Source organism: Neoarius graeffei, chromosome 1 (genome assembly GCF_027579695.1).
Source record: "Neoarius graeffei isolate fNeoGra1 chromosome 1, fNeoGra1.pri, whole genome shotgun sequence".
In the NCBI taxonomy this organism is placed as follows: Eukaryota; Metazoa; Chordata; class Actinopteri; order Siluriformes; family Ariidae; genus Neoarius; species Neoarius graeffei.
Window position 1 is genome coordinate 123,307,878 of NC_083569.1, and position 13,592 is coordinate 123,321,469.

The window sequence follows — 13,592 nt, forward strand, 5'->3', positions numbered from 1 at the left end:
TCTATATATCTATATATATATATATATATATATATATATCCCTGCACGCTTTGCGTGCATTATGTCCGCCGCTGGCAGACATTTTACCATTTTGCACCCTGCTGTAAATTATTTGTACCCTGCTATTCTCCCAAACTTTGAAGCCCCTGTGAGCTGCCGATTTTTTTGGGCCAATTTTTAGGGCCGATATGCTATCGTATTGTCCTTAATTGGCATGCTAAAATATCATACTCAGTCAGTCAGTTGGTCGGGTTCAATGCCCGAACTGATGATCACATCATCAGTTTTTCTTTGGCTAATCAGACACAAGGTACGCCACCACTCTTGCCGGAGCAGTTGGGGGTTAGGTGCCTTGCTCAAGGGCACTTAAGTCAATCCTGCTAGTCTGGGGAATCGAACCAGCAACCTTTTGGTCCCAACTGTATTCTGTACTCTGACTGTACTCATCATAACAATAAGAATTAACAAATTAATGACTTAAATGTATTAAAATGAATAATCAATAGACTAACAGAGTGCAAGAAGACTTCCATGATGTGACAACTTCAGATAGTTACTTCAAAACGGCAAAATACATGTTCAAGTTATACAGTTTCACTGTGGAACTTCCACGCCTTGAACTTTCACACGTTTCCGTTTCAACAATATAAAACTCCGTCTCCCAGCATGCTGTGCAGGAAACCGGAAATAGGAACTGCAGAGGTCTAGCATCGGTCTCTGGTTCACAATCAAATCAAACATGTATACATCGCGAAAACGAATGGACATGGGATGGCAATGTTATAATACGTTCACAGGTTAGTTTTGCGTCCTCTTTTTGTTAACTTTTCACTTAGATTGTCCGTTACTACAGTTTAGATCGGAACATAGTGGTCACCAGCGTTAAGGGGGCTTACACAGTCGACGCATTCCCGACGCACTCGCGGCCACAAGGCTACGCATCGCAACGTTTCGTTTCAAGAGGAATTCTACAACTCCGATGCAGTTGAAATGCTATTTGTTTTTCCTTTCGCTAAATGAAGCAACACATCACAGATTACAACCATCATGAGAGCAAATATACGACTTTCGGACATTGAAATATAAGAATTGAAGCCTTACCTGTCGGCTCTCTCTGCTGACTCCTGAAACGTTTGTTGGCTTGGGTCTTTTGCACGCCGCGTTCTACATAGCTGTCGTGCCTGACTTTAAATCGGCGCGACCAAATAAGAAAATCGGCCGATGCCGATGCATTAAAAAATGGCAAAAATCGGCCGGCCGATAGATCGGTCAACCTCTTGCGGAGGCATAAAAAAAATTATAATAATCTTGGTGTGAACAACTCTGTCCTGAAGATGTCGGAAAACTGAGTCACAGCTTTACCTCGTACTGTAAACGTTAAGCGTCCTTACAGAAAACTTCACGTCAAAGACTGAAGCGAAAATTCAACAGTGCTGCGTTAAGATGGGAAAAAAAAAAAAACAGCTCAACACAACACAAATCTAGATCATGTGATCCATCATAATAATTAAACAGTAGAAACTGCTGCCTGATATAAAAGATTAAATGTGTCGGTCATGAGTAATCTCTTCCCCTACAACATCTGACCACTTTTCACATGATAATCAACAAACAATTGTGAAACCCAGACAATTTTGTGTTTTCCATGAAAAGTCACACTTTTATTTCCCACCATAAGTTGTAAAATGAATAGAAAATATAGTCAAGACATTTTTCTGGCCATTTTGAGCATTTAATCGACCCCACAAATGTGATGCTCCAGAAACTCAATCTGCTCAAAGGAAGGTCAGTTTTATAGCTTCTCTAAAGAGCTCAACTGTTTTCAGCTGTGCTAACATGATTGTACAAGGGTTTTCTAATCATCCATTAGCCTTCTGAGGCAATGAGCAAACACATTGTACCATTAGAACACTGGAGTGAGAGTTGCTGGAAATGGGCCTCTATAGAGATCTTGCATGTGACGTCACAGCCGATCCAGATTGTGACAGACGCCATCTTGTCGGTCAAACGCCATATTTCCGCCTTCTACTTCTAGTTCTACTTCTGCTTCTACCTTTTCTTCTGGAAAACCCTACTATATACAATTCTACTACAACGGCTCCGCGGCTACAAGCTCTCCCTACCTATGCATGGTTTTTATGTTTTTTGTGTGTATTTTTGCGTGTTGTTCGTCTGTACCGGACTTCAATATCCACTACAACCGTATGGACTTACTGGACATTGGTTTCCAGCAGAAAATGACGGTTTGTAGCGATTTCCATCGCATGCACAACATTCCGGACAAGACAGCGAGACCAGCAGGGTCTCCGTGGATTGTTATCGGGTCTGGCAGGCGAAGGAGGCGGCGCCGGGAGCGGAAGCAAAAGCAAGGCTGCAGGCAGAGCCGGCCTGTTGACTAAGCTCAGAAAACAGCCACTCAAACCTCCACTGCCAAGCCTCTACCTCTCCAACGCCAGATCCATGGCAAACAAGACGGACAGTTTGGAATTACAGCTGGAATTACCTTATTCTATTCTATAATTGGCTGGTCAGTGCTATACTAGATACTACTGATATATCTAGTATCAGTACTAGTACTCAATACTTAAGTGACTTACCCATCCAATGAGGATTGTTATTTTCTTGTTTACAAGACGCCACATCTGAGTCGCTGACAAATCCTGAATTTCTGTAAAGATAACTGTCCAGAGATTTATAAGCACACAGGGCTTCACCACTGAACAGTGAGGGAAAGTTAATGAGGTAATTATACACGTCTGGGTATTCCACCTCTGGCAGTTCCATATCCACTGACACGGTCGTGAAAACTATGTCCGGTAAGCCAAAAGGGTCACTAATCCGTAGGTCGTTTATTTTATGGCGTATTCACACCTACGTTGTTTGGTCCGGACCAAACGAACCAAATTTCCCTTGGTCCGGACCTTTTGGGTTGGTCTGAATACAAACCACCGAACTCTGGTCCGGACCAAACAAGCGGACCGAGACCGAGCTGCAAGGTCGGACTCGGTCCGGACCAAAGGAACCCTGGTGCGGATCTTTTGGAGGTGTGAAAGCAGACCGGACCTAATCCGACAATTTTGCTTTTTTGTACCTCGGGAGCTTCTGTCGTTCGTCGAGCATTATGGGAAACAGAGTCTTGACACTCCACCGCAAAGTGCAAACACTGTTTCGGTTGTCAAGGGAACCTTACAACAGTCGTTCAGTCATTCAGACCAGTGGTAGGCTAGACTACAGAGTACAAAAAATGAGTAGGGGGCAAACGTGGGCCGAGGAAGAAACGCGTACCCTTGTGGATATATGGGCAGATGTCCACATATCTGAGCTTTTGGAGAGAACACACAAAAATGCCGACGTGTTTGCTGTATTCAGTGAGAAAATGAAGGAGAAGGGGTTCAATGTCGGCTAAAAGTGAAGAAACTCCGTCAGACCTACATTAAAATCAGGGACATTCTTTCAAAAAGTGGCGGTACTAGCGACTTGCGTGAAGAGCCAGAACGGTCACAACATGATGTGCGCTCATCAGCGCTATCCTCCGTAGCTGCCTTGCCCTTTGTCGTCGTCGTTGATAAATTACTTGTACAACAGCATAGTAATCGCACAATTGTGAAAACAGTAAAAACTGGAAAAAGCATATAGCTTTGATGACATTAAAAAGAATAACAGCACGGAAAGCCTCCATGACTACTTTTGAACTTAACGCTTTGTGCACGTGTCGTCTCTGACCAATAGCTGAACGACCTCAGGGTGCGTGGCTTTGTTGACAGATTTTGGTCCGCTTACTAAAATGTACAGTGTGAAAGCGAACCACACCAAAATGAAAAAATAAAAAAAACATTTGGTTCGGACCAAAGCAAGTGAACTATCGAACTATCCTGGTCTGAATACACCCTTAGACATATATCTAGTTATCTGTTCATTAGAAAAATGAGCCGTGTCTAGTCCGTCGGTGGAAATTGATCCATTTTGTACACGAGTGCAGCAGTATTCAGCGGTGTTTTTTACCGACAAAATGGCGGCTGTGTACTTTCCGGTCACGTGACTGCAAGATCTCTATACACCTATGGAGATATTGCACCAAAAACCAGACATTTGCAGCTAGAATAGTCATTTACCACATTAGCAATGTATAGAGTGGATTTCTGATTAGTTTAAAGTCATCTTCATTGAAAAGAACAGTGCTTTTCTTTCAAAAATAACAACATTTCAAAGTGACCCCAAACTTTTGAACGGTAGTGTATAAATCTACATTTATTTGTCCAAAGGGTGTGCTAACTTTTGCGCTCGACCATACACGCCATGGTGTGGCCAAAATACACTCAAGAAAACCGTATCCTACTACATTTCCTGTTTCTGAAAGGATGACGTTCCTCATAACCATAACTTGATTAGAAACCAACAACTTTCTTATTCAGTCATCTGAAATTACTCACAATGAACCTAACCGAAATACATACAAGGCTGGATACACACCGAGCCTAAACACACACACACACACACACACACACCCATCAGACAAGAGCCTGTTTGATTAGCGTGGAATTTTATTAAGCAGTGGGTGGGGTGGCAAAAAAATGGCCTCCATTCATGTGGACTTCTGAGGGGAAAACGCTGCTGTTTTGTGTGTGTGTGTGTGTGTGTGTGTGTGTGTGTGTGTGTGTTAGGTCAGAGCTGTTTCCCAGCTGCTTTCAAACAATGACACTAGAGTATTTAGGCTGCTGAGTTCTGGATTCTGATTGGTCAGGTGGAGCTGATAAATTTTCTCTCAAGTAGTGTCAAGTCAAGTCAAGTTTATTTGTTTCGCGCTTTTAACAATAAACATTGTCACAAAGCAGCTTTACAGAATTTGAACGACTTAAAACATGAGCTAATTTTATCCCTAATCTATCCCCAATGATGAAGCCTGTGGCGACGGTGGCAAGGAAAAACTCCCTCAGACGACATGAGGAAGAAACCTCGAGAGGAACCAGACTCAAAAGGGAACCCATCCTCACTTGGGCAACAACAGACAGCATGACTATAACCTTCGTTGATGCTATAAACCCCCCACCGACGGAAACCGTTCACGACCACTGCAGTCCCAAAGTCAGCAAGTCAACTGCAGTCCCCAGCACCACTGCAAGAGTCCAGAGCGTCCTCCAGGCGCGACCCCCGACTGAAAGTAGTACAGCTACAAATCACAGGTTTATATTAATGCGCTCATACTAATATGCTATTGTTTCTATAGTAACATCTCAATCACAGCTTGACGTTACCCCAGACGCTACCCCGGCTACCTCAGCTGCTACGGCTCGACGTTACCTCCAGGCCTTTCAATTACATGAAACCTGCAATGGATAACGTCGTAGGCACCCAAATTAAAAAGGCACCCAAATGAAGGTCAGGCGCCCAAAATATGCTACCAAAAGTCTCATCTCATCTCATTATCTCTAGCCGCTTTATCCTGTTCTACAGGGTCGCAGGCAAGCTGGAGCCTATCCCAGCTGACTACGGGCGAAAGGCGGGGTACACCCTGGACAAGTCGCCAGGTCATCACAGGGCTGACACATAGACACAGACAACCATTCACACTCACATTCACACCTACGCTCAATTTAGAGTCACCAGTTAACCTAACCTGCATGTCTTTGGACTGTGGGGGAAACCGGAGCACCCGGAGGAAACCCACGCGGACACGGGGAGAACATGCAAACTCCGCACAGAAAGGCCCTCGCCGGCCACGGGGCTCGAACCCGGACCTTCTTGCTGTGAGGCGACAGCGCTAACCACTACACCACCGTGCCGCCCCGCTACCAAAAGTAAAAAACTGAAATATTGATTAAATAAACTTGGCTGCATAAAGCCCAATGTCTTGACTTTCCTCTTTAAAAACGCTGAAATTAGCGAGAGATAGCATGCATTTCTTGGAATTGACGCAAAATCCGCACCATTCCCATGTTGTTCTGGGTTCGTCGAACTAGCCATGAGCCTTGCGCAGAGCACGAATTCTCCATCAACGGCGATCGGTACGCCATGATTTCGTGGAGGAGCGAGACTCGCGTACCAGTGACCGCAGCGGGATTTCCACATTAGGTAAATCAGGTAAAAGACTGCATAAGAGAGAGCTGTTCAGGACACAACTGTGTGTAATTAAGATACAGCTTGTTGTGTAAGTGTGGGTGGAATCAGTGACTCGGAGCTTGGTCCTCTTGTTGTTGATTAACAGTGGCAGAGGGACGACCCCCCCCAAAAAAAAAAAAAAAAATTATGTTGGGGGGGCTGCCCTCCCCCAAGTTACGATGGGAGTCCTTTGACTATTTACAAGGAAGAAAAGCAGAGAGTAGTGTGAATAAACAGCCCGCTGCGCGCCTTTGTTTTCCCTTATAAATCCCGCTGCGTTCGCGAGGCGTACAAGCAGTTTTGGGCGCCCAAAAACTTGATGCTGCTCTAGATCTACATGAATTCGCTTTTGGGCTCGACAAAGGCACTCAAGTTGCTTGATGATAACGAGGTAAGTTTTCAGTATAAATTTTTTTTTTAACATCCCAAGTCAAATTTCGCAAACCAAGAAATGACTGTGGGGCGGCAAGGTGGTGTAGTGGTTAGCGCTGTCGCCTCACAGCAAGAAGGTCCTGGGTTCGAGCCCCGTGGCCGGCGAGGGCCTTTCTGTGCGGAGTGTGCATGTTCTCCCCGTGTCCGCGTGGGTTTCCTCCGGGTGCTCCGGTTTCCCCCACAGTCCAAAGACATGCAGGTTAGGTTAACTGGTGACTCTAAATTGAGCGTAGGTGTGAGTGTGAGTGTGAATGGTTGTCTGTGTCTATGTGTCAGCCCTGTGATGACCTGGCGACTTGTCCAGGGTGAACCCCGCCTTTCGCCCGTAGTCAGCTGGGATAGGCTCCAGCTTGCCTGTAGAACAGGATAAAGCGGCTAGAGATAATGAGATGAGAAATGACTGTTTACTCGCCCTGAAGACTGAAGGAAAGACAGTTATTCGTGCTCCTGCTTTATACCACGTAGCTGAGCAGGTATATAAATCTATTAGCTCTTTAATTCAACAAGGACATTGAGGACAAAATTTTCTCGCCTTTTGTGTGTGTGGATCCATGAGAAAACTAAGGGAATGTAGTTTTTCCAATTTACCGATACAGCCCATTCATACATGCTTCAGTACACCAACATCACACAGTTCTGATTTGAAAAATATGTAACAAAGAGAAAAAAAAAAATTTCATTCGCACCCGATCTAAGGTCACAACCGGTCATTAGCAGCCAGCTGGATTTCCCGGGAGCTGACAGCAGTCCTTGAAGGATTGGGAATATTACTATCGTGCTTATTCCTCGGTCAAAACAGGACTGCCGAGCGATGTGATGGGTTTTTAGGTGTTATTACGTGTTTATTCAAATTTTCCAAGGCTATTTGACCTAATCATTGAAATATATGATGAGCACTGTGTGAAGTTTCGTCATGATACGTGTTGACAGCAACCCATGATGAGGGTGTTATCCTCTCAACGATACCATATAGAAAAAAAATAAATAATGCATGGACGAAATGTACTCCAATAGAGATATTAAACTTAGCTTTACTCCACCATTTCAAAATGCGGGAAATAGCGTTTTAGAGGGTTAGAAATTCCAGAATTTCCCAGGGGAGCATGCCCCTGGACCCCCATAGATTTGGCGCGCCTTTGGCGCGCGACACGTCACCCCCCCCCATCCAAAACTTCCTGCCGCCGCCTCTGCTGATAGTCTGACACACTGGCCTTTCATTTAAACTAAGATCTTTTACCTGATTACAGACTGAATTGCGCTGCCAATTATTGTGACGTGACTGAAAGACCTTTTGTGTCGCAGGTCGGCTACAGGTTTGTCTCTCTGATGGCAACAGTGCAGAACTTGCTTTTTCATCCTCCAGGCTCTCCTCAGGCCCCAACACATCTTTTAAATACTAACCAACTGTATTCTCATTATTTTTGTCATGTACATCAAGAGGGATTAATGCTGTAGACATTTTGCAATAAAGGTAAAAATATAACATTCATAGATTTCTTTATTTATTCATAACTTTGTAGCTAAAAAAAAAAAAAAAAGCAGCAGCAGGTTTAAACACAGAGCGCTGGGAAAACAGCACTTAGCATGCGCAGAAAAGCCCAAATTACCCTGTGTCAAAACGGAAAAAGCCTAAATTCAGAAATACAGGGTGTAGCCTCGACGCTACCCCAGGCGCCACGGCTCGACGCTACCCCAGGCGCCACGGCTCGACGCTACCCCAGGCGCCACGGCTCGACGCTACCCCAGGCGCCACGGCTCGACGCTACCCCAGGCGCCTCAGCCGCCACGGCTCGACGCTACCCCAGGCGCCTCAGCCGCCACGGCTCGACGTTACCCCAGGCGCCTCAGCCGCCACGGCTCGACGTTACCCCAGGCGCCTCAGCCGCCACGGCTCGACGTTACCCCAGGCGCCTCAGCCGCCACGGCTCGACGTTACCCCAGGCGCCTCAGCCGCCACGGCTCGACGTTACCCCAGGCGCCTCAGCCGCCACGGCTCGACGTTACCCCAGGCGCCTCAGCCGCCACGGCTCGACGTTACCCCAGGCGCCTCAGCCGCCACGGCTCGACGTTACCCCAGGCGCCTCAGCCGCCACGGCTCGACGTTACCCCAGGCGCCTCAGCCGCCACGGCTCGACGTTACCCCAGGCGCCTCAGCCGCCACGGCTCGACGTTACCCCAGGCGCCTCAGCCGCCACGGCTCGACGTTACCCCAGGCGCCTCAGCCGCCACGGCTCGACGTTACCCCAGGCGCCTCAGCCGCCACGGCTCGACGTTACCCCAGGCGCCTCAGCCGCCACGGCTCGACGTTACCCCAGGCGCCTCAGCCGCCACGGCTCGACGTTACCCCAGGCGCCTCAGCCGCCACGGCTCGACGTTACCCCAGGCGCCTCAGCCGCCACGGCTCGACGCTACCCCAGGCGCCTCAGCCGCCACGGCTCGACGCTACCCCAGCCGCCACGGCTCGACGTTACCCCAGTTGCCTCTGACACAGCTCAAATTTTCTCAGTTACAGCTTCAAATTCCCGCAGCTTATTACTACCTTAAGTGATTTTCATGATTAGAGAGAAGACAATAGCTAATATAATTAAAACCTCCATAAACGCTACTTAAAAGTTAAAACACAACCTTATTCACATGATAAATGCGCCCTAGAGCCTGTGTGTCTCCCAAACACTGCCGTTTGATCAAATATCATTTCAGAGATATGGAATTGGTACGGGTTTGAAAAGTCAGATGAACAGGTTTATGGAATTACATCATATTCGACCATGGCACGTTCAACAGACCGAGTGGGAGAATGTATTTTGTTTGCAACAAACTTGGTAACTTTATAAATAAATTCCAGCATTTTTCAATTCTATTATTATGCAAGAAGAAAAAGAAAATTGAAATCATAATTTTATAAACAATTCTCGATTATCAATGAAATATCGCCCAGCACTACCGCAGCTACCTCAGTTCATCATAACCATGGCATGCTGTTGCCTCACCGACCTCAATTTTAGCTGCCTCAGGTTATGCAGATGTGCTGGTAGGTGAGAGCGAGGCAGGTCAGAACAAGACACTGAAGAACAAGCAACGTCAGACGAATAAATCCAAACCTGACTCCACTTCCCCCGCACACACAACAAAACACACCGCTTATTCAAGGCTGCCAGAAGAGATGACGCTCTTGCTGATCTATAATCATGTTCTGCACCATAAGCTCACCAAAGAGAGAACTTACTTGAGGAAAATACCATTTATTAAAAAAACAATGCAAGACCTGGCCACTTCCTTTTTCATGCCAAGACACAACATGCAACTCAGAAGCGAAATAAACACCATGTGACCATACCATGCTTTTCGACATGGACTTCTAAACAAGCTACTTTTTCAATCCAAGCAAACTCACATGCATTCTTTTTTTACTAACGATCTTGAGTCTCAGTATGCTTTTTTTTTTAGAAAGAAAAAAGGGGAAGCGAGCTAGGAAAAGAAACCTCAGAGAAGCGTGTGATCATCATGCAGCTCTAACGTTATATAGGCTGTTTAGCCTTAAGCTAGCATTAATGCTATAAAGTTTAAACCCAACCTTATAAACTAACTTCACATCATACAGGAGACGCTTGAAATGTAATGACAGCGCTCATGTCCTGCAGTGCACGAAACGTTACGCGTCAAAGTTAACAAAATTAAACACAGCTGATCTTGTACTGGTGTGTGGGGGTGTGTCTGATGCACGGGCTGCTTGCTCTTAGCTAGCTGTTCTGTCAGGTAGCTGCATAAAGTAGTGTAAAGCTTATTACACGCTTATGAAGCGAAAGACAAAGGAGTAGAAAGCAGATTAAGGTAATTAAAACACTGATACTGCAAAGAGCATTTTTGAAGCTTCAGTGGCTGTATAAAGTAATTTAAGGCTTATTGTTTATGAAGACATGGTCAAATGGTTGTAAAGCAGCTTAAGGCTTATTAAAACTATGAAGCTGTAAAGAGCAGTTATAAAGCTTGGGTGCATGTATAAAGTATGTTAAGGCTTATTAAAATGTTATGAAGCTCTAAAGAGCAGTTATAAAGCTCAAATGTGTGTATAAAGTAGCTTAAGGCTTATTAAAATGCCATGAATCTGTAAAGAGTCGTTATAAAGCTTGGATGTATATAAAGCAGGTTAAGGACTATTAAAACTATGAAGCTCTAAAGAGTTGTTATAAAGCTTGGGTATGAGTATTAAGTAATTTAAGGCTTATTAAACTCTATGAAGCCCTAAAGAGCGGTTATAAGGCTTTGGCATGTGTATAAAGTAGATTAAGGCTTATTAAAACTATGACGCTCTAAAGAGCAGTTATAAAGCAGGTTAAGGACTATTAAAACTCTATGAAGCTCTAAAGAGCAGTTATAAGGGTTTGGCATGTGTATAAAGTAGATTAAGGCTTATTAAAACTATGACGCTCTAAAGAGCAGTTATAAAGCAGGTTAAGGACTATTAAAACTCTATGAAGCTCTAAAGAGCAGTTATAAGGGTTTGGCATGTGTATAAAGTAGATTAAGGCTTATTAAAACTCTATGAAGCTCTAAAGAGCGGTTATAAGCGTTTGACATGTGTATTAAGTAGCTTAAGGCTTATTAAAACTCTATGAAGCTCTAAAGAGCAGTTATAAAGCTTGGGTATGTGTATTAAGTAGATTAAGGCTTATTAAAACTCTATGAAGCTCTAAAGAGCAGTTATAAAGCTTGGGTATGTGTATTAAGTAGATTAAGGCTTATTAAAACTCTATGAAGCTCTAAAGAGCAGTTATAAAGCAGGTTAAGGCTTATTAAAGCTCTATGAAGCTCTAAAGGGCAGTTATAAAGCTTGGGTATGTGTATTAAGTAGATTAAGGCTTATTAAAGCTCTATGAAACTCTAAAGAGCAGTTATAAAGCTTGGGTATGTGTATTAAGTAGATTAAGGCTTATTAAAACTATGAAGCTCTAAAGAGCGGTTATAAGCGTTTGGCATGTGTATAAAGTAGCTTAAGGCTTATTAAAACTCTATGAAGCTTGGGTATGTGTATTAAGTAGATTAAGGCTTATTAAAACTATGAAGCTCGAAAGAGTGGTTATAAGCGTTTGACATGTGTATTAAGTAGCTTAAGGCTTATTAAAACTCTATGAAGCTCTAAAGAGCAGTTATAAAGCTTGGGTATGTGTATTAAGTAGATTAAGGCTTATTAAAGCTCTATGAAGCTCTAAAGAGCGGTTATAAGCGTTTGGCATGTGTATAAAGTAGCTTAAGGCTTATTAAAACTCTATGAAGCTGGGGTATGTGTATTAAGTAGATTAAGGCTTATTAAAACTCTATGAAGCTCGAAAGAGTGGTTATAAGCGTTTGACATGTGTATTAAGTAGCTTAAGGCTTATTAAAACTCTATGAAGCTCTAAAGAGCAGTTATAAAGCAGGTTAAGGCTTATTAAAGCTCTATGAAGCTCTAAAGAGCAGTTATGAAGCTTGGGTATGTGTATTAAGTAGATTAAGGCTTATTAAAGCTCTATGAAGCTCTAAAGAGCAGTTATAAAGCAGGTTAAGGCTTATTAAAGCTCTATGAAGCTCTAAAGAGCAGTTATAAAGCAGGTTAAGGCTTATTAAAGCTCTATGAAGCTCTAAAGAGCAGTTATAAAGCAGGTTAAGGCTTATTAAAGCTCTATGAAGCTCTAAAGAGCAGTTATAAAGCAGGTTAAGGCTTATTAAAGCTCTATGAAGCTCTAAAGAGCGGTTATGAAGCTTGGGTATGAGTATGAAGCAGGTTAAGGCTAATTAAAGGCTAGAAGTCAATGCTAACTCACCAGCAGGCAGTCGGTGTTGATCTCTGACTTGGGATCCTTCAGCATGGAATCTATTTTCTCAAAGCGAGCCGATAAATTCTCCCCAGCAGACATTTTCTTCCTCTTCTTAAAGTTCAATGCCACGATAGATAAATTAAAAAATACACACAGAGACGGTGTTTTAATCCTTGCGAGTCTCCGGCTAGCGAGTTTAGCCTGCTAGCTCTCAGCAAGCTAACTTCCTCCTGAGAGCGATGTGAATCAGAGGAGCGGATTCCCCTGCCGCTGCAGCTTCTCACACTCGGCACTGCGTCTCCAGGAGCGGCATCCGACCGAAATCCGCATTTTCACACAGCAAAACCGGTCTCAGAACCACAGCAAGGCGGATTTAATCCCGATCAGTCCATGGCAAGTCGGCAAAGCGAGCAGAAAAAGTTGCAGTGAGTGATTTGAGCCGTGATGCTGCTTAAACTAGCGCCCGAAAGTGGAAATCTATATATTTAAAAAAGAAAAAAAGCCATACAGGGTCAGACAGATGGTTGAGCAGTTAATAATAAAACCAGCATGTGAAGTGATGAAGCTGTGCTGATCCCAGGCCTGAGTCCAGATCTCTCTGACAGCTGCAGAGAAGCGGCGGAAAAAACCCAGAGAAAAAAACTTCGCCTTCACAACTCAAACAGTTAGAAAAGCCTTTACCGTCCCGGTTTGAGAAAGAAAAGTGTCCTCTGTGGATGAATCCCAGGCTTTAGGCGTCACTAAGGCGTACAGTAATCCAGTGAGGCGTATTAAACATCGATAAATCAGGCTTTGATCGACGTTGTTTGTTTGAAAAATAATAAACTCTCCCCGAGCAACATGTCCGCCTTCCTGTTCAAACTGCTCTCACAGCGACTGCCGACCGCGCATGCGCAACACGCCTCGGCGACGGGAACACGTTGATGCGTACCGCGCATGCGCTGGAGGCTTCGCCGATGAGAACGTGCTGATTCGTACTGCGCATGCGTTAAAAGTTCCCTTTATTATAGTAGTATAATGCTATACGTATGAATGTAAACACCAAAATATAGACGTAATTTAATAAATTAATAGCCAGAAATATTTTATAATAATAATATACTTTTAAATAATATTTTAATCTCTTATTTTTTTTAAATACTACCTTTTGGGAAACAGGAATTCTTTGCATAAATATGGTAAAGTAAAAAAAAATAATAATAATCAAACAAGGGCAGCATGGTGGTGTAGTGGTTAGCACTGTTGCCTCACAGCAAGAAGGTCTGGGTT

The 13,592-nt window shown here is 44.1% G+C and overlaps 1 protein-coding gene across 2 annotated transcripts in view; it reads right to left on the bottom strand.

Moving 5' to 3' along the window:
• rock1 (Rho-associated, coiled-coil containing protein kinase 1) overlaps positions 1-13,196 on the bottom strand; it is a 98,555-nt gene extending 85,359 nt beyond the window's left edge. For both annotated transcript variants that reach the window (XM_060916359.1, XM_060916351.1), the window contains exon 1: positions 12,330-13,196. In XM_060916359.1, coding sequence (XP_060772342.1) covers positions 12,330-12,422 — 93 coding nt within the window. In that variant the 5' untranslated portion in view covers positions 12,423-13,196. The remainder of the gene's footprint in view (positions 1-12,329) is intronic.
• Between the last annotated feature and the right edge of the window lie 396 nt (positions 13,197-13,592).